This window comes from Carex rostrata, chromosome 2 (genome assembly GCF_964058835.1).
Source record: "Carex rostrata chromosome 2, lpCarRost1.2, whole genome shotgun sequence".
NCBI classification, from domain to species: domain Eukaryota; kingdom Viridiplantae; phylum Streptophyta; class Magnoliopsida; order Poales; family Cyperaceae; genus Carex; species Carex rostrata.
In genome coordinates this window covers 2,436,383-2,456,924 of record NC_135919.1, presented here as the reverse complement: position 1 = coordinate 2,456,924, position 20,542 = coordinate 2,436,383, and the positions used below count along the sequence as shown (strand labels likewise).

General features: G+C 33.4%; 1 protein-coding gene across 5 annotated transcripts; it reads right to left on the bottom strand.

The window, feature by feature from the left end:
- Positions 1-588: 588 nt before the first annotated feature.
- Positions 589-4,803, bottom strand: LOC144568630 (ribonuclease H2 subunit B). 5 transcript variants are annotated; one of them, XM_078319012.1, is made up of 11 exons: positions 4,657-4,803; positions 4,552-4,604; positions 4,244-4,297; positions 3,908-4,009; positions 3,040-3,116; positions 2,533-2,656; positions 2,346-2,410; positions 2,043-2,112; positions 1,878-1,950; positions 1,148-1,241; positions 589-868 (listed from the first exon to the last, which is right to left on the bottom strand). In XM_078319012.1, the coding sequence occupies exons 2-11, from the start codon at positions 4,580-4,582 to the stop codon at positions 740-742; spliced, it is 819 nt and encodes a 272-aa protein (XP_078175138.1). In that variant the 5' UTR covers positions 4,583-4,604; positions 4,657-4,803; the 3' UTR covers positions 589-739. The 5 variants fall into 5 exon arrangements, with proteins under 5 accessions (XP_078175138.1, XP_078175134.1, XP_078175145.1 ...); XM_078319008.1 differs by having other exon boundaries at positions 4,556-4,604; positions 4,657-4,802; XM_078319019.1 differs by lacking the exon at positions 4,552-4,604 and having other exon boundaries at positions 4,657-4,781.
- Positions 4,804-20,542: the final 15,739 nt, after the last annotated feature.

Below are 20,542 nucleotides of genomic sequence, written 5' to 3'. Positions count from 1 at the left end.
GGTTGGTAAAATCGTAATTAATGTATATAACTGCGAAAGAGCGTTCGTTTCCATTGATGCATGGAATGATGGAACAACAACAATTTAGATTTACAATTCCTACAAAAAAAATCGGATAGCTGATCCATACAAACTCCCTCACGATACGTATCAAATAAAGCACTTGGCGTATCCAAATATTTTATTTAGTTTGACCATCAGATTCGGTCCTAGACACGTCGTGACACGCGTATCATGGCAGATACGTCGGGATACGCATAGTCTAAATAAGATACTCAGACCCTAAATTTTTTGGAAATTGTCATTTCTCCGTATCCATATCACATCAAATACGACACTCATATCATATCCGTATTCATGTAACGTAATATTTCCCGCAATATTGAAAAGCATACACCATTTTTAACGATTTCCCTAGAAAATATTAACGTGGCAAAAAGATGAACCACGTACAAATTAATTTGTACAAGATTTACCATCAAAATTCGTGCGCATAAATTCTACATTGCACATTAATATGTGGACGAGCGACAGATGACAAGCAATATTTGTCATTTCCCTCCAAGTGCATAAATGGTACAGATGAAATAGCATAAATAGATGTGTGATATAAAAAAATGGGCATGTTGCCCAAATGGTACAATCCAACAACAACAAAAAAAAAAAAAATAGAAATCAGAATAATCAATCGATCCAAAAGATAAAAGAAATGAAAACATAATTTCATCTTGGAAGAATTTCACTTGGTTTTACTTCTTCTAGTGACTCTACCAAACATATCCTTTATATTTCGCGACTCTACTTGTGTTTTGAGTTTCTTGGGTGGTCTCCCCTTGGTAGATTTTGCACTTTTATTCCCTCCATTAGCCTACAAAATAAGAATCACGGAACATGCAATTTTAAAAGTTTTAATCATGTATATTGAAAATTAATTGAATTTTCATTTTTTTTTTTTTTTTAGTTTTTGTATAGTTTACCCCTTCATGAAATGCTAAAGGTGTTCTTCTAGCCTAATGGTTAGAATTGTACCTAGTGGTTGTGGAACCACATTTTATGCATTTTACGTTTCAGTCCCCCCAATCTAAATTTTCTAGTTCTGCACCTGAAGTCAGGAGTTAGGAGACAAAGACAACACACAACAACATACCTCCATAATTTTGGGGGGCACCAAAGAAGTTTCTCCAGAGAATGAAGTCACAGTTGATTGGCCGGGATTCTCATAAACTTCTTTTATATCAATGCTGTTGAGAAAGTATATTAGAATTTGAGATGGACTTTGAAGAATAATATTCATTTATGGATCATCTTTCCTACAGGAATTTGAGATACAAAGGCAATAAGCTGTTGGAGAGGAGAAATAAAAATAGATGGTCAAGTTTTAGTAAAGGCAATATAGTTGTTGTAAATATTTCACTTTTTTAGTTTTGCTCGGTGTATCCAAGATAGCATCTCCAATTTGTGTTTTGTTTGGTAATCTTCAACAAAGTATTTACTCAAGTCAAATTTCAAGCATATTCAACCACTTACTTTCATGCTACAAAAAAATGGGAACTACGCACTACAAATCATTCTACGAGTTTGAAATAACACCAAACATTCCTAACCTACAATACTAATGCCCAACAATCAACTCAGAGTCAAGATTAGCAAACAATGACCAAATTGCCCCCAAAAGAATGGACAGGGATAGTGCTTACCAATAAGGGGGCAATTCTGTCAAAATTTGCAGAAATTTTACTTTTTCCAGCACTATTCTAATGGTATTTTGCACTGTGAAGATTCGAACATATGACAAACATCAGGTTCAAATTGAGAAAAAATATGATAACATTTAACTTTATTTCCATTTTAATTAACTGGTCACTATGATAACTTACTTCAATTGCTTACATAGAAGCTTTAACCATGGCTCCTTCACATACTCTCCTATCATTAGGATAATGTCCTTCACTGAAAAAATTCTACTTAGAGTTAGAGATAAATATTAATGTGTTTCATAAAAAGTCGAGATGCATAGAATTAGGTGTTACTTTAAAACATACACAAGTCTCTTTCTTCTTGAGCAGCGTAGTTTTTACTCAATTTAGGAAATGTTTTCTTTAGTTGTTCTACCTGTAAAGATCAAATAAATTTTTTTTTAGTAAATTAAATTGTAATTGCTAGAAGATTGTAATTACAAGCTAAATGTGTAGAATAAAGATGCATTTACTACCTGTGAGAATTGAATTACCAAATCCCAGAAAATAAATCCCTTAAATATGTTCAACTAGAACGAAACTGGTATTTACTCCAAAAAAAATATAAAAAGAGGTATAACAACCAAATAGAGAATAAGAGAATGCAACCTTACAGTATAACCAAGATAAGACCTTTGAATCATCCAGCCTATAAAACCTCTCTCTGCCAATTTCTGTATTATAGAAAAAAGATACCTAATTTTAATTTTAATTTTAAGCAGGGTCATCTAAATGTGCCATCATCAGTTCAAAAGGAATATTTGTTAAAAATTGTAAGTTTATACTACTAATTTACCTTTAACTTCACAAATCATTTGCATCTGGTCCTTTGCTATAGACACAAGGTTTTGGTATCCAGGATATCCATCTACGTATAAAACTTCATCGAGCTGTCTAAACTTTCCTTGGTCATTACCATTCTACAGTGAATAAGAAAAGGTAAAACAATTAAAATTAAATACAGATCAGTAATGAGTACATTTGCAATCCGGTTTCTTTTAATAAAAATTAGCACAAAAGAAGGCAACCACTATAGGATCCGGTGTTTCTAAGGTTTAAGGCCGACAAGAGAAACTTGCTGGCTCGATTAATGTTCAGATAACTACACCAAAAAGACCAAGAAAAATACACCCGTGCAATAAAAACCCTCTAATTATAAAAAAATACGGTGAGCGACTACTTAAATCACAGGAAATTTCTGTTTAAATGAATAGTTCTAGGTGTCAATAAAACCTTCTAGAAAAACATACTCCAGCAAAAGTAGACAAACAAATACTCTTAGCAAAGTTTAGATTAAACATACCGACATGCGCACTGAAGAAAACAATGGCAAGAGAACAAATATAGGGTCGACAGGAGTACATATGTACAAGCCACCATCTGTAATTAGCAAGAACAGCAACAGCAATAAGGAGCTTTGTTTTACAGATCACATGATAATATCTTAAAGAGGACGAGAAAAACTTAGAGCAAAAGTTATTTCCCTTGAACTTGGAAAACATGTGTTAGATAAAGCTTTAATAAATATCTAGCAAACATGAAATATCTTTATCTTGTTTGAGTAAGGCTATGGTACTTTGCAAAGCGTGGGCCAGTCCGTGCTATGGATTCATATCTTTGTTTCCAAAGTCCAAACAGTCGATCCGAACAGCTCAACATCATCTCCATATGAAAATGTACTTGGAGACCAAATTTTATATTTTTAGAATTTGTTTACTATTTTTTTAGATAAATAAAAAAACCACTTGATCTAGCAATTCTGGATCATCCGAAAGTAGTGATTTTCTACCTACCTAAAGAAAATAGTTCAGAAATTCTAAAAAATATAAAATTTGGTCTCTTAGTACATTTTCATATGGAGATCATGTTAACAAGTTCAGACCGACTATTTGAACTTTAAAAATGGAAATATGGATCCATAGCAAGGACCGATCCGCACTTTGCAAAGTACCATAGCCTCACTTAATTTGGCTGTTTGGGTAACAAAAGTATGTACTAGTCTGGTACTGGTTAGATATGTTTTTTTTTTTTTTTTTTTTTGAGAAAGGTACTGCTTAGATATGTTTTAATTGAATATGCTAAAATATCAACTTTGATCATAACCTTATAAACAATTCTATACATTTTCGTACAGTTGTAAAAGTATATTACATGCTAAAAAGAAATCACACCTTCACAGACATAATCTCCTAAAAACCAAGAACCAAAAGACTGCTTGAACCAGTTCATTTCACAAAGATCATCACCCATCAAAATGTAACATGCTTCCTCGCCTAATAAAAAAATAAATAACCGATGAAGCCAAAAAACAAGAATTACTTTTAACCCTGCATGTTATTCCTCGGTACAGCAATTGTAACTCCAACTGGTTTTACATCTGGCATCTTTTTTCACCAAGTACAGGTCTCCCTGGGTTTTCTCTTGCAAATTATGTATTCCATTTTTTTACCAGAATAACCTGATTTTAAAATTGACTGACAGTAATAAACTTGAAAATGTTAAGTGACCTGATTTGGGATGGCATAGAGATAGCATTGATCCCCTTCTTGAAGTACAAGGCACTGTGAGGAAAATTTTGGCAAAAGTAAAGCGAGAAAATCAAAACGTGAATATGAACATATTACAAATACAACATCCTCTTTTACAATTAAACCCTTGGAAAAATATTTTTAATAACTTGGAGGTGGATTTCCCCTTCAACTTTTATAGTGCATACCAGTAAAGCCAGATACAAATAATTGCTTAGACATACTGGTTAAGCACCTACTAAATTTACAAAACAAATAAATAAACAAGTGAATCAGAGAAAAGTTACGGACTAATGCAAACAGTCCTTGCTCCGCCATCTGATTCAGTAGATCCAGCCATCTGACTCGGTAACCTGACAGAGAGAGGAGAGAGAGAGAGAGAGAGAGAGGACCTAAACCCTAGTCGCGGTTGCGCGGCAAAAGCAGCTGACGTCGGCCCTTTAAGAGGTGGCTTTCCGCGCGAGATGGAGGAGTTCGATTCCTCTGAGATATCTCATATGTTACGTGACTTTTTAGAAAATCTTAACCGTTCAAATACGTTCTACACGAATCTCAAAACTCAAATTATACTGGCCCCCGCGCCGTCCCCGAATAGGCACCGGACACGTCGGTCACGCATAATATGAGATATCTCAGATCCAGTGCAGTAGCTAAATGAGATCTGAGTCGTCTGTTTCAATCAGGCATCCGTTGTTAACTTGTTATGAACTTGCACGAATCTCAAAGGAGAAAAGCACTCGATCGGCTTTACCCAGTTTCTAATCGGACGGTTAGTATTAAAATTCAAAAATTATGTTACCTCAGGGAAATGGGTCGACGGATCCCAAGCCCAGTATTGAATGTAGGAACTAATAAGAGGCCCAAAACAGAGAAATGGGCGTTCCGATGCCCATCGGACCAGAGTTGGTTCGATGGGAAGATCCACCGTTCAATCCTGCATTGAGAATTTGAGATTCATACCATGGACCGCTCAATTTCACTAACGGAGTCTTTCCGTTAACGTCCCATCCTTTGACTTCTCTCTCGCGCTTGTTCCATCCCTTCTCCCAATCGCGAGAAGCAAATTCGATTGTTTTCATCAACTAATTGAGCGAACCGCCTCCTCTCTTCCGAACTGCTTAGCATCGTACCTAATTCTCTCTTCTTCAGGTCAACAAAATAGGTACCTTTTTATCTACATTCTTAGAGAAAATCAGAGATACTCGTAGAAATCATATACGTAATTTTGAAAATTGTATGGACCAACCATTCTCACCACCTGTACAACGATGTTCGTTACTTTCTGCCATCTCTCCATATTAAATTGTGCTTGGAGACCAAATTTTACATTTTTTTGGAAATTTTTACTATTTCTTTAGAATTTTGAAAATTGATGTTTTTCAGAATACACATTTTTATGGATCTACAACTGAATTTCGTAATATTAGAATGCATGATAGTCAAGAATCTAGTCTTGTAGATTCTCATATTACTGGTACACTACCTAATTTGACAGGTATGTTATTTAATGATGATAAGTACACAAGTTTCTGCTCCATTATATTACAAAAGATTACTTATTATTTTATTGTTCACTCTGCAGGTTTAGAGAAATGGAGTGGCTTTATAGAAGTAAACAATGTTGTTTTGGTATACATAAATTAGGGATTACAATGTAACAATGCTGTTTTGGTCATGTATTGGTATAGATAAATTAGGGATTACTTAATTTTCAATGCAAAAAACATTGTTTTGCTATGTGTTGTTCAAGCATATTTAGTTGTAAAGACTGGTACGCTAATGATTAGATTAATCAGAGATTGGTTACAGATAAAATATGTCAAAAGCGGAATATGCTCAGAAATAAATAATTAAACTATATACACTGCTAAAAGATATGCTCAGAAACAAATTTTATTGAAACGAACGAGTTTTAAACTGTACAGATACATATCTAACATCTCTTCATAAACTCATCCACCAGAGTTGAACGTCTACTAACCCTACTACTGGAAAAAAAAAATTGATACATCAAGCTAGCACAATGCAAATTAGACTAAGACCAAACATCTCAATTCATACTATGCCTAGTGTCGAGACTTTGTGCATGTTTCCTTCTACATTTCTGCTCTGAAGTATTATTTCTCAAAACAGCTTCCAGGACAGTGCTCTTATGTAGCTCTCTAACCTGTATAACACTAACACACCTTTAACAAGTATTAGTAAACCCATTGTTACTGGTACATGACAGGTTACTGGTAACAATTATGGTATTTGAGAGTACGAAAGCAAGTTTGTAACGCCTTACTGGTACATGACAGGTTGAAGAACTTATCTGCCAACAAGAATTAAACATGCCAATAAATCCATTGTTCTAAAAATGCAACATTCATATTAAAAAGACATTCAGTGTGTATTCTATGATATTCAACTCAAAATCCTAGTCTAAATCCATTTTAGCATGCAATTTAGTAATTGTAAAAAGCTATTTTGAAATTAAGAAGATATAATTACAAAAACAGTAGGGATCTAGTTGCAATTTTTCACATTTCTGACAACTGAACTTTTGCACCATTTCTAGAGTAGAACTAGGGTGCTCTTAAGCTCACCAAAGTGTTTGGTGAGCTCAACTCTAAAACCTATCAAATTAATTTCAAATGGCGAATCCGAACCGTTGAAATCCGCTTACCTTACGTGTGATGCGTCTACATGTGAAATTTTTAAATATTTGAATTAATTTAGTATAAAGTCAAGTGGTCAAAAAACGTTCAAAAAATGAATTCACTAAAATTAATTTATTAACCTTCTAATTTTGACCAATTGACTTTATACTAAACTAATTCGAATGTTTGAAAATTTCACATGTAGACGCATCACACATAAGATAGGCGGGTTCCAACGGTTCGGATTCGTCATTTGAAATCGATTTGATGGATTTTGGAGTTAAGCTCACCAAACACTTTGGTGAGCTTAAGAACACCCTAGTTCTACTCCCATTTCTATGAATAGATATCCAGTACCTTTTTTTTTGTGTTAAAAAAAGAACCTAAATCATGGCTAAACTAAAAAGAAGAGAAAAAAATTTAGTAGGTTTCAATCAAGATAATTTTTCACAAATAAATTTTATTAATCCAAATTAGTAAAGAAAAAGAAAAAGAAAAAGAATGGAAGGACCAAAAGAAAAAGAAAAAGAAAAAGAAAAAAGAAAAAAGAAAAAAGAAAAAGAAAAAGAAAAAGAAAAAGAAAAAGAAAAAAGAAAAAAGAAAAAGAAAAAGAAAAGAGACGCCGAGGTTGGAGAAAGCTCGCGGCAAGCCCTCTCCCCCAATTAATATAAGAATCATCCTCTCTCCGAGCGAATAAAGGGTGAACTGCCGAATTTTTTATTAATATTCAAATTTAATATTAAATTTAAAAAAATACCCAAGTCAGCATAGTTTTTTGAAAATTACCCTTTCCGGAAATTTTTTTTTCCGGAAATGGCCTCTAAAACCGGAAATAGAGGAAATTTCCGGAAATTTTTTTTCCGGAATTGCATTCAATTCGTTTATAAAATCCGCAGAGTGTTGTCGCTTTTACGGGGTGCGTTTTCTCTCTCACAGTAAGTTATTTAATTTATAATTATTTAAATTTGTAATTATTTAAATTATATTATTATTTTATTTTAATTTATTTAAATTATGTTAAATTTAATTATTTTAAATTTATTTGCAGTAAATTATTTAATTTAAATGATTTAAATTATTTCAAATTTTTTAAATTTAATTTATTTATAATTTAATTAATTTATAATTTAAATTTAATTTATATATATTTTAAATTTAATTAATTTATAATTTTAATTTCATTTATTTATAATTTAAATTTCATTTATTTATAATTTAAATTTAATTTGTTTATAATTTAAATTTAATTTGTTTATAATTTAAATTTAATTTATTTATAATTTAAATTTAGAAGTATTTAATTTGTAATTATTTAAATATGTAACTATTTAATTTGAAATTATTTAAATTCTGAATATTGTCATATTAATTGAAAAAAATAAAAAATGATGCAGAATAATTTTAAAAGTTTTATTAATTCTAAAATAATTTTATTAATTCTGAAATAATTTTGATTAATTCTGAAATGATTTAGAATTGTTTTAGGAACTTTTTGCTTTTCGGATTCCTTACGGAGCTCTAACTGTCAGATCGATCGGTTTACGATTGAGGTAATTCTATTTTCTTTATGTTATTTTTAATTTAATTTAATTTATAATTAATTACTTCATTCCAAAATATTTTTTTATTTTTTATAATATTGTCCAGAAAATTTAGAATTGTTTACAACCTTCCAAAATGGTTTATAATAATTTAAAAAATTCCAATATAGTTTAGAATGTTGCCCTATTAATTTATGAAATTCCAAAATAGTGTAGAATAATTATTAAAAATTGTCTAGAATATTTTTACTAATGGCAACACAATTTTTAATTACTTATATGTTGTTATTTTTGAAATTGTCAGACCAATCGAAATTAAAAATGACAACTATTTGTGTGAAAATTTATATTGGAAGGGAAATCCAATATAATGATGACGGGGTCTATTACAGTACCCGAGCTAAATACTCATTACCGCTAACAGTGAACCACAGTTTTGATTATCTTCTGAATGAGATTTATAAATTAGTTGGGTACAATTTTAGCAATGCAAATCTGGAAATCCAGGCCAGATTTAACATGTCCACTGATGGCCAACGTGACTACCAATTAGTACCGGTAATGAACCAATAATCATTCGAAATTATTTTAGGAATTGTGTCGTCTTTTTCACAAAGGTTACCGGTTCTTGAGTTATATGTAGAATTGGAACCGAACTATACCAGTCATATACCTGAACCTCAATCCCGACCCAGTACCAGTCGGAATCCTGTGGAACCCGACTCAATACCAGTTAGATCCCAACCTAGCACCGGTCGGTACTCTGTGGATGTAAGAATGAGACCCCGACCTAGTATCGGTAGCAACTCTATGGATCAACCAGTTATATCCTGATCCAGTAGCAGTCAGAATCATGTGGATCAAGACCCAATACCAGTTAGATCCCGACCTAGTACTGGTCGGTGATATCTCCATATTATATCTTTATTACGGCCCTGATTTACACTAAAATATGTGTTTTAAAGCCTATAAAAGTGGACTTTTTACTTGTATTTCGATGAAATGTGGTACTGCTATGCTTTGTTTGGTATTTTGCAGGAAAAATGGCGAAAAACTGGATCTGACTACATTTCATACGGCCCGTATGACATTCCCTACGGGCCGTACAAGATCTGCCCAACCACACAGAAGGTTCCACAACAGAGGCACAAAGTCTCCAAGACAAAGCACAGGCATACGGCCCGTACGGAACCCCCTACGGGCCGTAGGACGCTAATTCAGAAAATCCAGCTGGAATCTGAAATGAGTATAATTTAAGGAGGCCGAAAAGGAAGCCTCTTGGGACGTGATCTGGGGCATAAAATGAGATATTCCACACCAAAAAAGGGGGGAGATCATTCTACATCATGAGAGGATCAACCTAGGGTTTGGGAGCGAGGGCTTGGCTTGGAGAGCAAGTAGAGAGGAGGAAAACGAGAGTTTTGCGACATATCTTCTTCCTTCCTCGAGTTTTGCCATGAGCTCCCTTATCATTATCTTTACTTGTTTTATTTGCTTTCTTTTCTTTTAGTTTCTAGGGCTAAGATGTAGTTTCTAGTTTGGTTTTGTTTGCATGCTACTTGGATTTTGTGTTGAATGCTTTGTTTTTACCTTGTTGTGTAGTATTTTGATTGCTTTATTTGTGCTTGCTTGAATTGATTAGTCATCCCGTTAGGAGCCAAGTCTATGACATTTAATCCAACCGAATAAAGTATATGAAGTAGGGTGAAACCAAGGAGTATCCGAAAGGTGAAACTTTCCTTGAGGCGAAAGTCCTTGGATACTTTTAGTAAACTGACAAGTAACTTAGATAAATTAGGCCAAAATGCGAAAGTTGAGGTTTAACGCATCTAAGAGGGAAGTATTTGAGTCCGGTAATCGGGTACTAGGCCAAAATGCGAAAGTTGAGGTTAGGTATCTAGATCTGGTCGATAGAAACCCTAAACATTAGTATCAACACAGAAAACAGTAGCTGCAGCATCAACTCGGGGTCCCATACGGACCATACGGGAATCTGTACGGGCCGTATGCCTCGGGGCTGAACAGAAATGAAATCTGAACCCTGGAAACGCCTTTTTATTCTTATTAAACAAAACCCCAAAAATATTTATTGTTTTGAATATTATTATTTATCTTTTTAAAACACCAAAATCACATTTGCAACTTCTAGAGTTTATTTAATTTAAGTAAAGTCCAGTTAAGTTTCAACCGTCCCTGTGGATCGATACCTGATAATACTACGCGATTAGGATTGTACACTTGCAATCTGAGTCGAAAGTGTAATCAAGGTTAAAAGGTACAGCTTGCTGTACTGAAACTTTGTGCATACTTTTGTGTGAACAGTCGGCACTCTGTGGATATACCAATGAGATCCCGACCCAGTTCCAGTGCGGTCCGCAAACATGTACGTGATTATTCGCATGTACCTGTGGATGCAATTGATTTTGATAGTTTGGCGAGTGGAGATGAGATGCTCTCCGGTGAGTCGTCGGGTTCCGATGATGATATCGGACAGCCCAACTAGTCATAACTACAGTCCCGTCAAATACAATCTCGTCAATCACAGTACCCGATTACTGGTCAGGAAAATATGACACATCCGGTTGACAGTTTCAATGACATATCCGGTTTTCGGCCTGCGGATGTTGATTTTTTTGGCAGCTCAAAAAAAACATTCGATAATCCATTGGCTAAAGGTGTAGTTTATAAGTCGAAAACGGCTCTAAGGATAGCAATCAATGAGTTTCATCTTGAAAATAATTGTGAGTGCATGGTTCTTAGGAGCGAACCAAGACGTTACGAGGTAGGGTGCAAAGATGCTTTTTGTAAATTTAAGGTGTCCGCAAAGCAGAACGGTCTTTCAGAATCTTGGATTATTACCAAACAAGCACTTCCCCATACATGCACAGTATCGGCAACACGTACTGATCATTGTCAGCTTACAGCAGAGATGGTTGCCCTTGCGATTGATAAGACCATTAGAAGGGACGTGTGCTCTTCTATAAATCATATTCGAGATATCGTCATGATGAAATATGATAAGGTAACCCCCAAGTACAACAAATTATGGAGAGGCCGTGAGCTTGCTATTGCAAATCTATTTGGGAGTTGGGAGAACTCGTACAACTTGCTTATTCCACTATTGGAAGCCATCAAGAGAAACAATCTAGGAACTAAGTATTGTGTGATGTCGACCCCGATTGAGAAAGAAACTGATAGGTACTTTCACAGAGCGGCATGGGCATTTGGAGCGTGTATTGCAGCGATACCGTTCCTCAGACCAGTGATTAGTATCGATGCATGTTTCATGTCGGGATGGTACCAAGGTAGGCTGCTAATGGCATGTATTTACGATGCTGAAAACCAATTGCTTCCAGTGGCTTTTGTAATTGTGGAGAAAGAAAGCGCTGACAACTGGGGTTTTTTTATGAGATGGTTAAGGTTGGAAGTAATTGGAGATAATCGATTCTTTTGTGTCATATCGAATAGACATTTGGGAATTAAAGCCGTGTTTCAGGATCCAAATCTCGGATGGGATGAGTCTATCGATCAATGTGTGCATCGATATTGCTCCCAACATGTTGCCGAAAATCTCTACAAGCACGTGGGCCGTAAAAGAGAGGTTAGCGACAGGTTCATAGCTGGAGTGAACAAATGCAAACCTAGGAGGTTGCAGGAGATGTTACAAGACTTTGAAATTGATTGTCCGAAGGCTATCGACTACCTTAACAAGGTGGGTAAGAGGAACCCTAACGATGAAGACGAGCTTCTATGTCAAGAGAAGTTGTATAAAGCTTTGGACGGAGGCCACCAATGGGGGATAATGACAACAAATGGGTCAGAGTCACTGAATGCCGTGTTCAAAATTAGTCGGTGATTACCGGTTGCAGCGGTCGTGGAGGACACGTTCTATAAGTTGAATAAGTGGTTTTTTGAACGATGGAACAAAACTCAAATGTCATGTCAGCATGGTCAGGTGTGGTCTGACAGGGTAACTAAGTTATTGCAAAAGCGGATCAAAAAAGGAAGGAACATGACTGTGATTCCTTATCGTACCGGTCGAGGTCTTTTTGAGGTCCTAGTTAAGGGTGAAAAAATTCCAGCAAGGCGCAATCAGCCGAGACTTGAGTATACTCGTAGGGATTTCGGGTATAGGGTTGTTACGGACAACAACAAGGTTGAATGTGAATGTCAGAAGCCTCAATTGACCGGCATACCATGTTCTCATTTCATGGCCGTTGTCCGTGAAATGAGATATAATGAAAATTTATACGTCAACCCATTGTATCGTATGTCAATAGTGGCACAGACATGGAGTGGACATTGGGAACCAAAAGGCAACCAATGTGATTGGACTGTGTATGACGGCCCGAAAATTAAACCTGAGTCGAGACTGATCAAAAAAGGAAGGAGACGCCACGACCACATACCGATGGAAATGGACAGAATGTGTGGTCGGAGACTCGGACACCAGACTCATCGTGAGACAATTGATCGGAATGCTGCAGGTATAACTGATCAACTGCCTATTGTTAATTTTTTTAACTAAATTCACAATTTAATGTATGCTCTACACTACATGTAGAGGAGGCAGCAAGACAGGCGCAAGCAGCGGCAGAGCAACCAGCAAGAACAAGTACAACAGTTTGGTGCACCCTCGGACAACATTTCAGTCTGCGTCGTAGAAATTAACTTGTGTGTTTTTTTATTTGTATGTGTTGAGAACTACTTTATTCTGTAATTTTTTAATGTTGCTGATTATGAAATTGTAGACGATCAAGATGGACAGTAACCATCGAGAAAAGACTGAGGAAAATAAAAACAAATGCCAATTCACTGGAAGAGATAAAAATGACTGTCCGAGATGTGTGCAGATAAAAGAATATTTTCGACTTGAAATATCTGATGATGATTTTGTAGATAAAAAAGCCTGGCTAGCACGTCCTCTGGGAGAGATAAAAAAGTCTGGCTAACATTGTTATTAAGTATGTTGTTAAATTAAGTTTAGCATTGTTATTAAGTACGTTATTAAGTATGTCATTTGTATGTGCTGAGAACTATTTTATTCTGTATGTGTTGCGAACTATTTTATTCTGTATGTGCTGAGAACTATTTTGTTATGTATGTGCTGAGAACTATTTTATTTGTATGTGTTGATAATTATTTTATTTGTATGTGTTGAATATTTTTGTACCATATAAGCTGTAATGCATTTTTTTGTTAAGTTATAGAAAACGGTTTCGATGCAACACACATGACAAGATAAATCAAAAATAACAAAATATAACACAAATCTATAAATAAAAAATATACACCATTTTGGCATTTTCTAAATTATTGTACAACATTTTGGTATTTTCTAAATTATTCTACACCATTTGGTATTTTCTAAATTATTCTACACCATTTAGGAATTTTCTAAATTATTCTACACCATTTTGGTATTTTCTAAATTATTGTACATCATTTTGGTATTTTCTAAATTAATCAGACAATATTCTAAACCATTAAAATGAACTAATTAATTATATTTTAAATTAAAATTAAAAAAATACAAAATATAAAAACCTGAATCGCAGATCCAATCGATCAGATAGTCAGAGCTCCGAAAGGGACCCGAAAAGAAAAGAGACTCCTAAAAAAATTCTAAATTAATCGAACAATTTTATACATTACTAAGGTAATTTTCTACACCATTTAGTATTTTCTAAATTATTCTAGACTATTTGGGTATTTTTTAAATTATTCTAGACTATTTTGGTATTTTTAAAATTATTCTACACCATTTCGGTAATTTCTAAACAATTCTAGACCATTTCGGTATTTTCTAAATTATTCTACACCATTTGGTATTTTCTAAATTATTCTACACTATTTTGGTATTTTCTAAATTATTCTACACTATTTTGGTATTTTTCTAAATTATTCGGGACTATTTTTGGTATTTTTTAAATTATTCTACACCATTTCGATATTTTCTAAACAATTCCAGACCATTACGGTATTTTCTAAATTATTCTACACTATTTTGGTATTTTCTAAATTATTCTACACCATTTTGGTATTTTCTAAATTATTCGGGACTATTTTGGTATTTTTAAAATTATTCTACACCATTTCAGTATTTTCTAAACAATTCTATACTATTTCGGTATTTTCTAAATTATTCTACACTATTTTGGTATTTTCTAAATTATTCTACACCATTTTGATATTTTCTATATTATTTGGACATTATTTTAAACCATTTAAAATAAAATAAATAAAATAAAATAAATAAAAAATTACCTTAATAGTGAAGAGGAGAGAATGGGACGGGGTAAAAGGGGTGGGGGTCCTTATGTAGGGCATGCTATTTCCGGAAAAAAATTTTCCGGATTTAGCTTTTGTTTCCGAAATTTTTTTTTCCGGATTTAGAGGTTATTTCCAGAAAATTTTTTTCCGGATTGGATATTTTTGGAAAAAAACAGATGACTTGGGTATTTTTTTAAATTTAATATTAAATTTGGATATTAATAAAAATTTCGGGGTGAACTGTCTTAGATAAAATCTTGGTGATCCCCTGAAAAAAAATTTAATTTTGAGAGAGATGAAGGAATATGAAAATAAACAAGGAGAGAGACGAACGGTCTTTTTTTTTTTTTATTTATTTATTTAGAGTCTCTAAGGCCTCTCCACTCCCCAGTGATGCAGCATGCTACCTGTCAGAAGTTAAATTAATTAAATATAATTAAATATAAAATATTCTTCATGTGCAACTAGCATGCGTTAAGTTATATAAATATAGCAAGTTATTGATTTTGAGACTGCACAATATAATCTTCCCCAACAATATTAATTCTATCCTCATCCGCAAAAGAGTAAGAGCAATTCAATCTAAACGTGATAGTATAATTAATATGGCCACTCCATCCTCGCAAAGCATGAGCTATGAAAGTGATGAACAATACCGATTACGTATGCCGGCTGATCTTTACAAGGCAATAATAGAAGGCAACAGAGATGTACTAATACCACGTCTTCGATTACAGCCGGATGATCTTTTCAGCAATATAATAATAGAACAAACAGATGTTCAGGTAATATTAATTTTACAAAGTATTTCTTGCTTCTATAGTGTCGGTAATCTACCTAATTAAACGGGGAAAGCACACAAGGTATTATTCAGTTTCCCATCTCTTATACCGTAATTTAATTATAAATAATAATCCAATGCAATTTATGAATAATAATAATTTCAATATAACTACTAAATTTAAATTAAAAAAAAAACATATTGATAAATCATACAAATACTATCCAAATTAAGAAATACACTTAAGATTGTTGGGTAAGTTTCCAAAAAAATTCGAATAGTTAGATACGTTATTAAATAAAATAAATCAAGTTGAAACAATATTACTTAAATTTTAAGTAAAATCAACAAAATTTGTGGACCTGAGTTAAATAAATCGATATAAATATTGTTGCTAGATTCTCAAAATATAATTAAATTTTTCACTGTTATATTTTTGAAATCATAAGATGTGGCGAACAAAGTTAGATTTCACTTTTAAGGAAAAAATTATGAGAGAGAATTAGTAAATATTTAAATAATATGAGAGAGAATTAGTTTTTAAAGGAAATACTTAATGAATGATAAAATTGTCTATATAATACAATATTTCAATAATGATGTCTTATTAAAAAAATGAATAGTGTTAATATCATCACCGGTATTTTAAAATTTCAAATTCTATCAATTTTTTTATTAGAAATTTCATCAAATTCTAACCAAGCATAAAATGAATAGACTGAATACCAGTTAATCATGCATCTCATCTGATCATATCTTCCTCTGTATTATTACGAATGAAAGAATGAAATAGTACTAATTAAACAAGTACAAAATTTTGGAATCCCAATGGGAAAGATAAAAATCTACAACGACTCTAAACGAATCAGGTACAAACATGCCCAATAATTAATTAATTAATTTTGTGAGTAAAATTAAACAACCACATATAGTGAAAATGAAACTATCGCTGCAATTTTTAGTGGAAAGTTATAGAAACGCTCTCTTTTTATTCATTATTTAATTCATTATTTCGTTGTATATAAAAAGAAAAAATCTGTACAATATTCTGTAGGTCCCGTTTAACATCTATTTACATCTGTAATGCATATAAACATTTTCAAACATCGTCCAATAATATTCAAACTAATCAAGAATCCACCATTTTAGTATTTTGCAACCTTAATTAGAAGTACTGTATTAGTACTTTTGATGGATAGGGTTAAATGATTTCAATGCTTCTAATTAAGCTGATCTATTGTCATGGACCGGAGATCATAACAGTTTTGAAAGTATCGTTATTTAATTGGAGTGTTCCACAACCTAATATACAAATTATCAGAGCTAAATGTCTGGGAAATGTGTCCTTAATTATCTCCCCTGTCTTATTTTCTCAATCTAAGAGAAGATGATATATTTTAAATATGTTTAATTTCGATGCTTTAATAAAATTTTGCATTGTCTAATCAGGTAACAATAGAGCCCCGCCACACACAAAACCTGAGGACTGTCGAAGCCGAGCTCCGAAGTGCAACGCGTTTTGGAGACACTGTTCTTCACTTACTTGTTAATAGGAGGCACAATCATGAGCTCGCTTTGATGGTATTTCACAGAGATACATCCCTATTGAAATTGAAGAACGGGATGTCAGAGACACCTCTTCACTATGCTGCTAAGGCCGGCAACAAAGAGGTCATCATGTACCTCATTCAAAATTATCCTAACATTGTCAGGGGTGCGCTAAAAGAAATAAATGAAAATGGAGACACCAAACAAGGCCATATAGATTGCGTCCTTGAGTTTTTGAAGTTAAATAAAGAAATATTATACACGCTCAACAATGAAAAGTTATCTCCAATTCACATAGCTATAACTAAAGGATATACTGATATGGTAATACATTGCATGGAAAGGTACCCTGATCATGCACAGTTTTTAGATGATCGTGGAAGAAATATTTTTCACATTGCAGCGGAAGAGAACCACAAAAAATTTTTTTTAGAAATATTTACAAAGTCATTCGTAAATAAAGAAATGGCAGGAAGAATGAATAATGCGGTGGATTATGATGAAAATACACCAATGCACATTGCAGCAATGAAGGGGCACACCTCAATTGTAAGAGCTATTTGGCAAAGCAAGAGGAGTCGCTTTGGCATCGGTGCAGAAAAAGTCCTAAACAACGAAGGGTTAACACCATTCGAAGCCTCCCTGAGGCATCTGGGAGAACTTGGTGAGGTATACCTAAATTAACAGACATGTCATAAAATTATTTCAGGTTAATTTTACAACTAGTGTGTTGCTACCAACTACTTAACTACCATGCATGTGCGACACTAGCTAATTAGATAGTTAGGTTATATGTAAACAAATATGAGTCTAATTATTGTATACCATCTTTTACTAAATTAAAAAATATTCCAATTTATCTCGACCGTTCTATTATCCAAGGCCATTATAAAACGAATTAAATATTCAATTGTTGGCTTTGCTGGTAGCAAATCTATTAAAATAATTTTGATAATTGAGAGCTAGACACTTTCAAATCTACTGGACTAGTCTATATTTTCTTTATTGATTCTGAAGATTAAAATTATGATTATTATGCCGTAATCATAAATATTTTATTCAAATTACAATCACTCTATAAAACTATGGATGCTCTAAAGTTTTACAGTGTATTGGAGCATCATCCAGTACCACAAATATATATGTTTCTTTTCTCTTTTGCATTTTTTTCATATTATTACTTCATATCTGTTAGACATGTAATAGTAGTTTATTTATAAAATTTTGCAACTATGATATATGTTGAACTTGATATCTTTAATTTCTCTCTTACAGAATTTTGATGGTGCAAAAATTAGCAAGTATCTTCGGACTGAAGGTCACAAATTTACTAAAAAGTGGTTTGATGATGTAGTAGGACCACCAATCGCAGATAAATGGGAGAAAATTCAAGTCATCGGACTGGGCTCCGTACTTATCACAACTGTTACATTTGCTGCTGCCTTCACAATTCCCGGAGGTTATGACCAAAACCATGGTACACCAATTCTAGGGAGGAAATATATATTCCGGTTATTTGTTATAGCAAACTCCTTGGCATTTATACAAGGATTCTTAAGCTTATTTGCTCTCCTTGGAAATGCTATGGAAGGTCCAACTCGCTCTGCCCTCGCATTTGCAATATATGCATTTATACTGGCAGCGAGTAGTATGGTTATAGCATTTGGATTGGGGATTTATGTGACACTTGCTCCTATTTCCTTGCCTCTCGCCATCATCATTCTTGTTATCACTGTGTTTTTAGCATCTCCTGCCTTGTTTTCTGTTGTTGCCATCGGACAAAAAAGGATTCGAGTCCTTTATAACATAGGTGAGTATATAATGTCGAAATGCGGTATTTGGACTATGTATGTTTTGTCTATCGGGATCATTTTAGGTCTGGCCTCTTTGTAGATCTATGCATTTATATTTGCATTAGGAAGCTTTTTTTTTTTTGTTATGTTCTTGTATTTATGACGTTACGGAATATTTTTCATAAGTACTTTGCAATTTGTTGGATTTTCCATTAATGTATTGATTTTCTTTTCTTAATTTTTCAATCTTTGGAAGTTACAGAACTTAATTTTATCGTGAACGGACTGAATTTTTTACAGAAGCTTTTGTTAATTTACATTGGAAAATTAAAGTGTCTGGTTAGTTATCAGCAAAATGTATGTGCTCCATTCTCGTGCTATGGCCCAAGGCTAACAGGCCAGCCGAGGCAGTCTAGCTGCACTTAGTAAAGGCTTTTAAAGAATTAAAGTTTAAGGTGCCTAGCTACGTACGGTGGCCCATGTTACTTAGCTAGGAATCATGATGTAGTACAGTAAAACAGTAACATGTAAAACATAATATACTGTAATGGATATGTACGCATATATACTCGTGAAATGAATATGTTAATATGTTACATGCAAGCAGTTTAAGTATCATTGGCATTCCATTGTCTTAATTATTCGGCCATTAGAACATAATAATCTTTTTTATTCAGCTAGAATTTATTGTTGTTAAAATATAAAATATGCGCAGAATAATATTAGTTATTAACTTACATAGTAATTCGCATCCCCTGAGATATCTCATACTTTGAGTTGATACGTGGATAATTCGGAGCATTTAAATTATTTAGCACGAATCTCAAAGCACAATAATACTGATCATGTAGTTTAAATAGGAAGCTGCTAGACACCAATCCCTGGATTATCCCCGGATTTTACTAAAAAGTGTATGTAACCTTCTTCAAAGGATTCTGTAAACATGTATCAATCATTGTAATCTCAGCCTTCCAGACTTTAATTATGAGCGTAAGATTTACTAATATGGGAAAGATAATAAGTTGGTCTATTATTTGTGCATTTGAATCGGGTATTTAATCAGTTAGTGATTCATGAGGGGTTACGATTTACAAATTACAACACGTTACATGTGCAGCGGCAAAAAGTTACTGCCAGATACACTGATTTGCTTCAGCTGAACAAAAGAAGAAATCTAAATGAGTTTCAGGATCAAATTTATTAAAAAAAACGACCCTGATAGTAATGACTAATGCTAGCATTTACTATTAATAAATTTTTTTTTTTTTGCCTTGACCTGCATTTACAATTGTTTATAGTTAAAATTGTAAATGCAGGTCAAGGCAAAAAAAAAAAAATTTATTAATAGCAAATGCTAGCATTACTCATTAGTCATTACTATCAGGGTCGTTTTTTTTAATAAATTTGATCCTGAAACTCATTTAGATTTCTTCTTTTGTTCAGCTGAAGCAAATCAGTGTATCTGGCAGTAACTTTTTGCCGCTGCACATGTAACGTGTTGTAATTTGTAAATCGTAACCCCTCATGAATCACTAACTGATTAAATACCCGATTCAAATGCACAAATAATAGACCAACTTATTATCTTTCCCATATTAGTAAATCTTACGCTCATAATTAAAGTCTGGAAGGCTGAGATTACAATGATTGATACATGTTTACAGAATCCTTTGAAGAAGGTTACATACACTTTTTAGTAA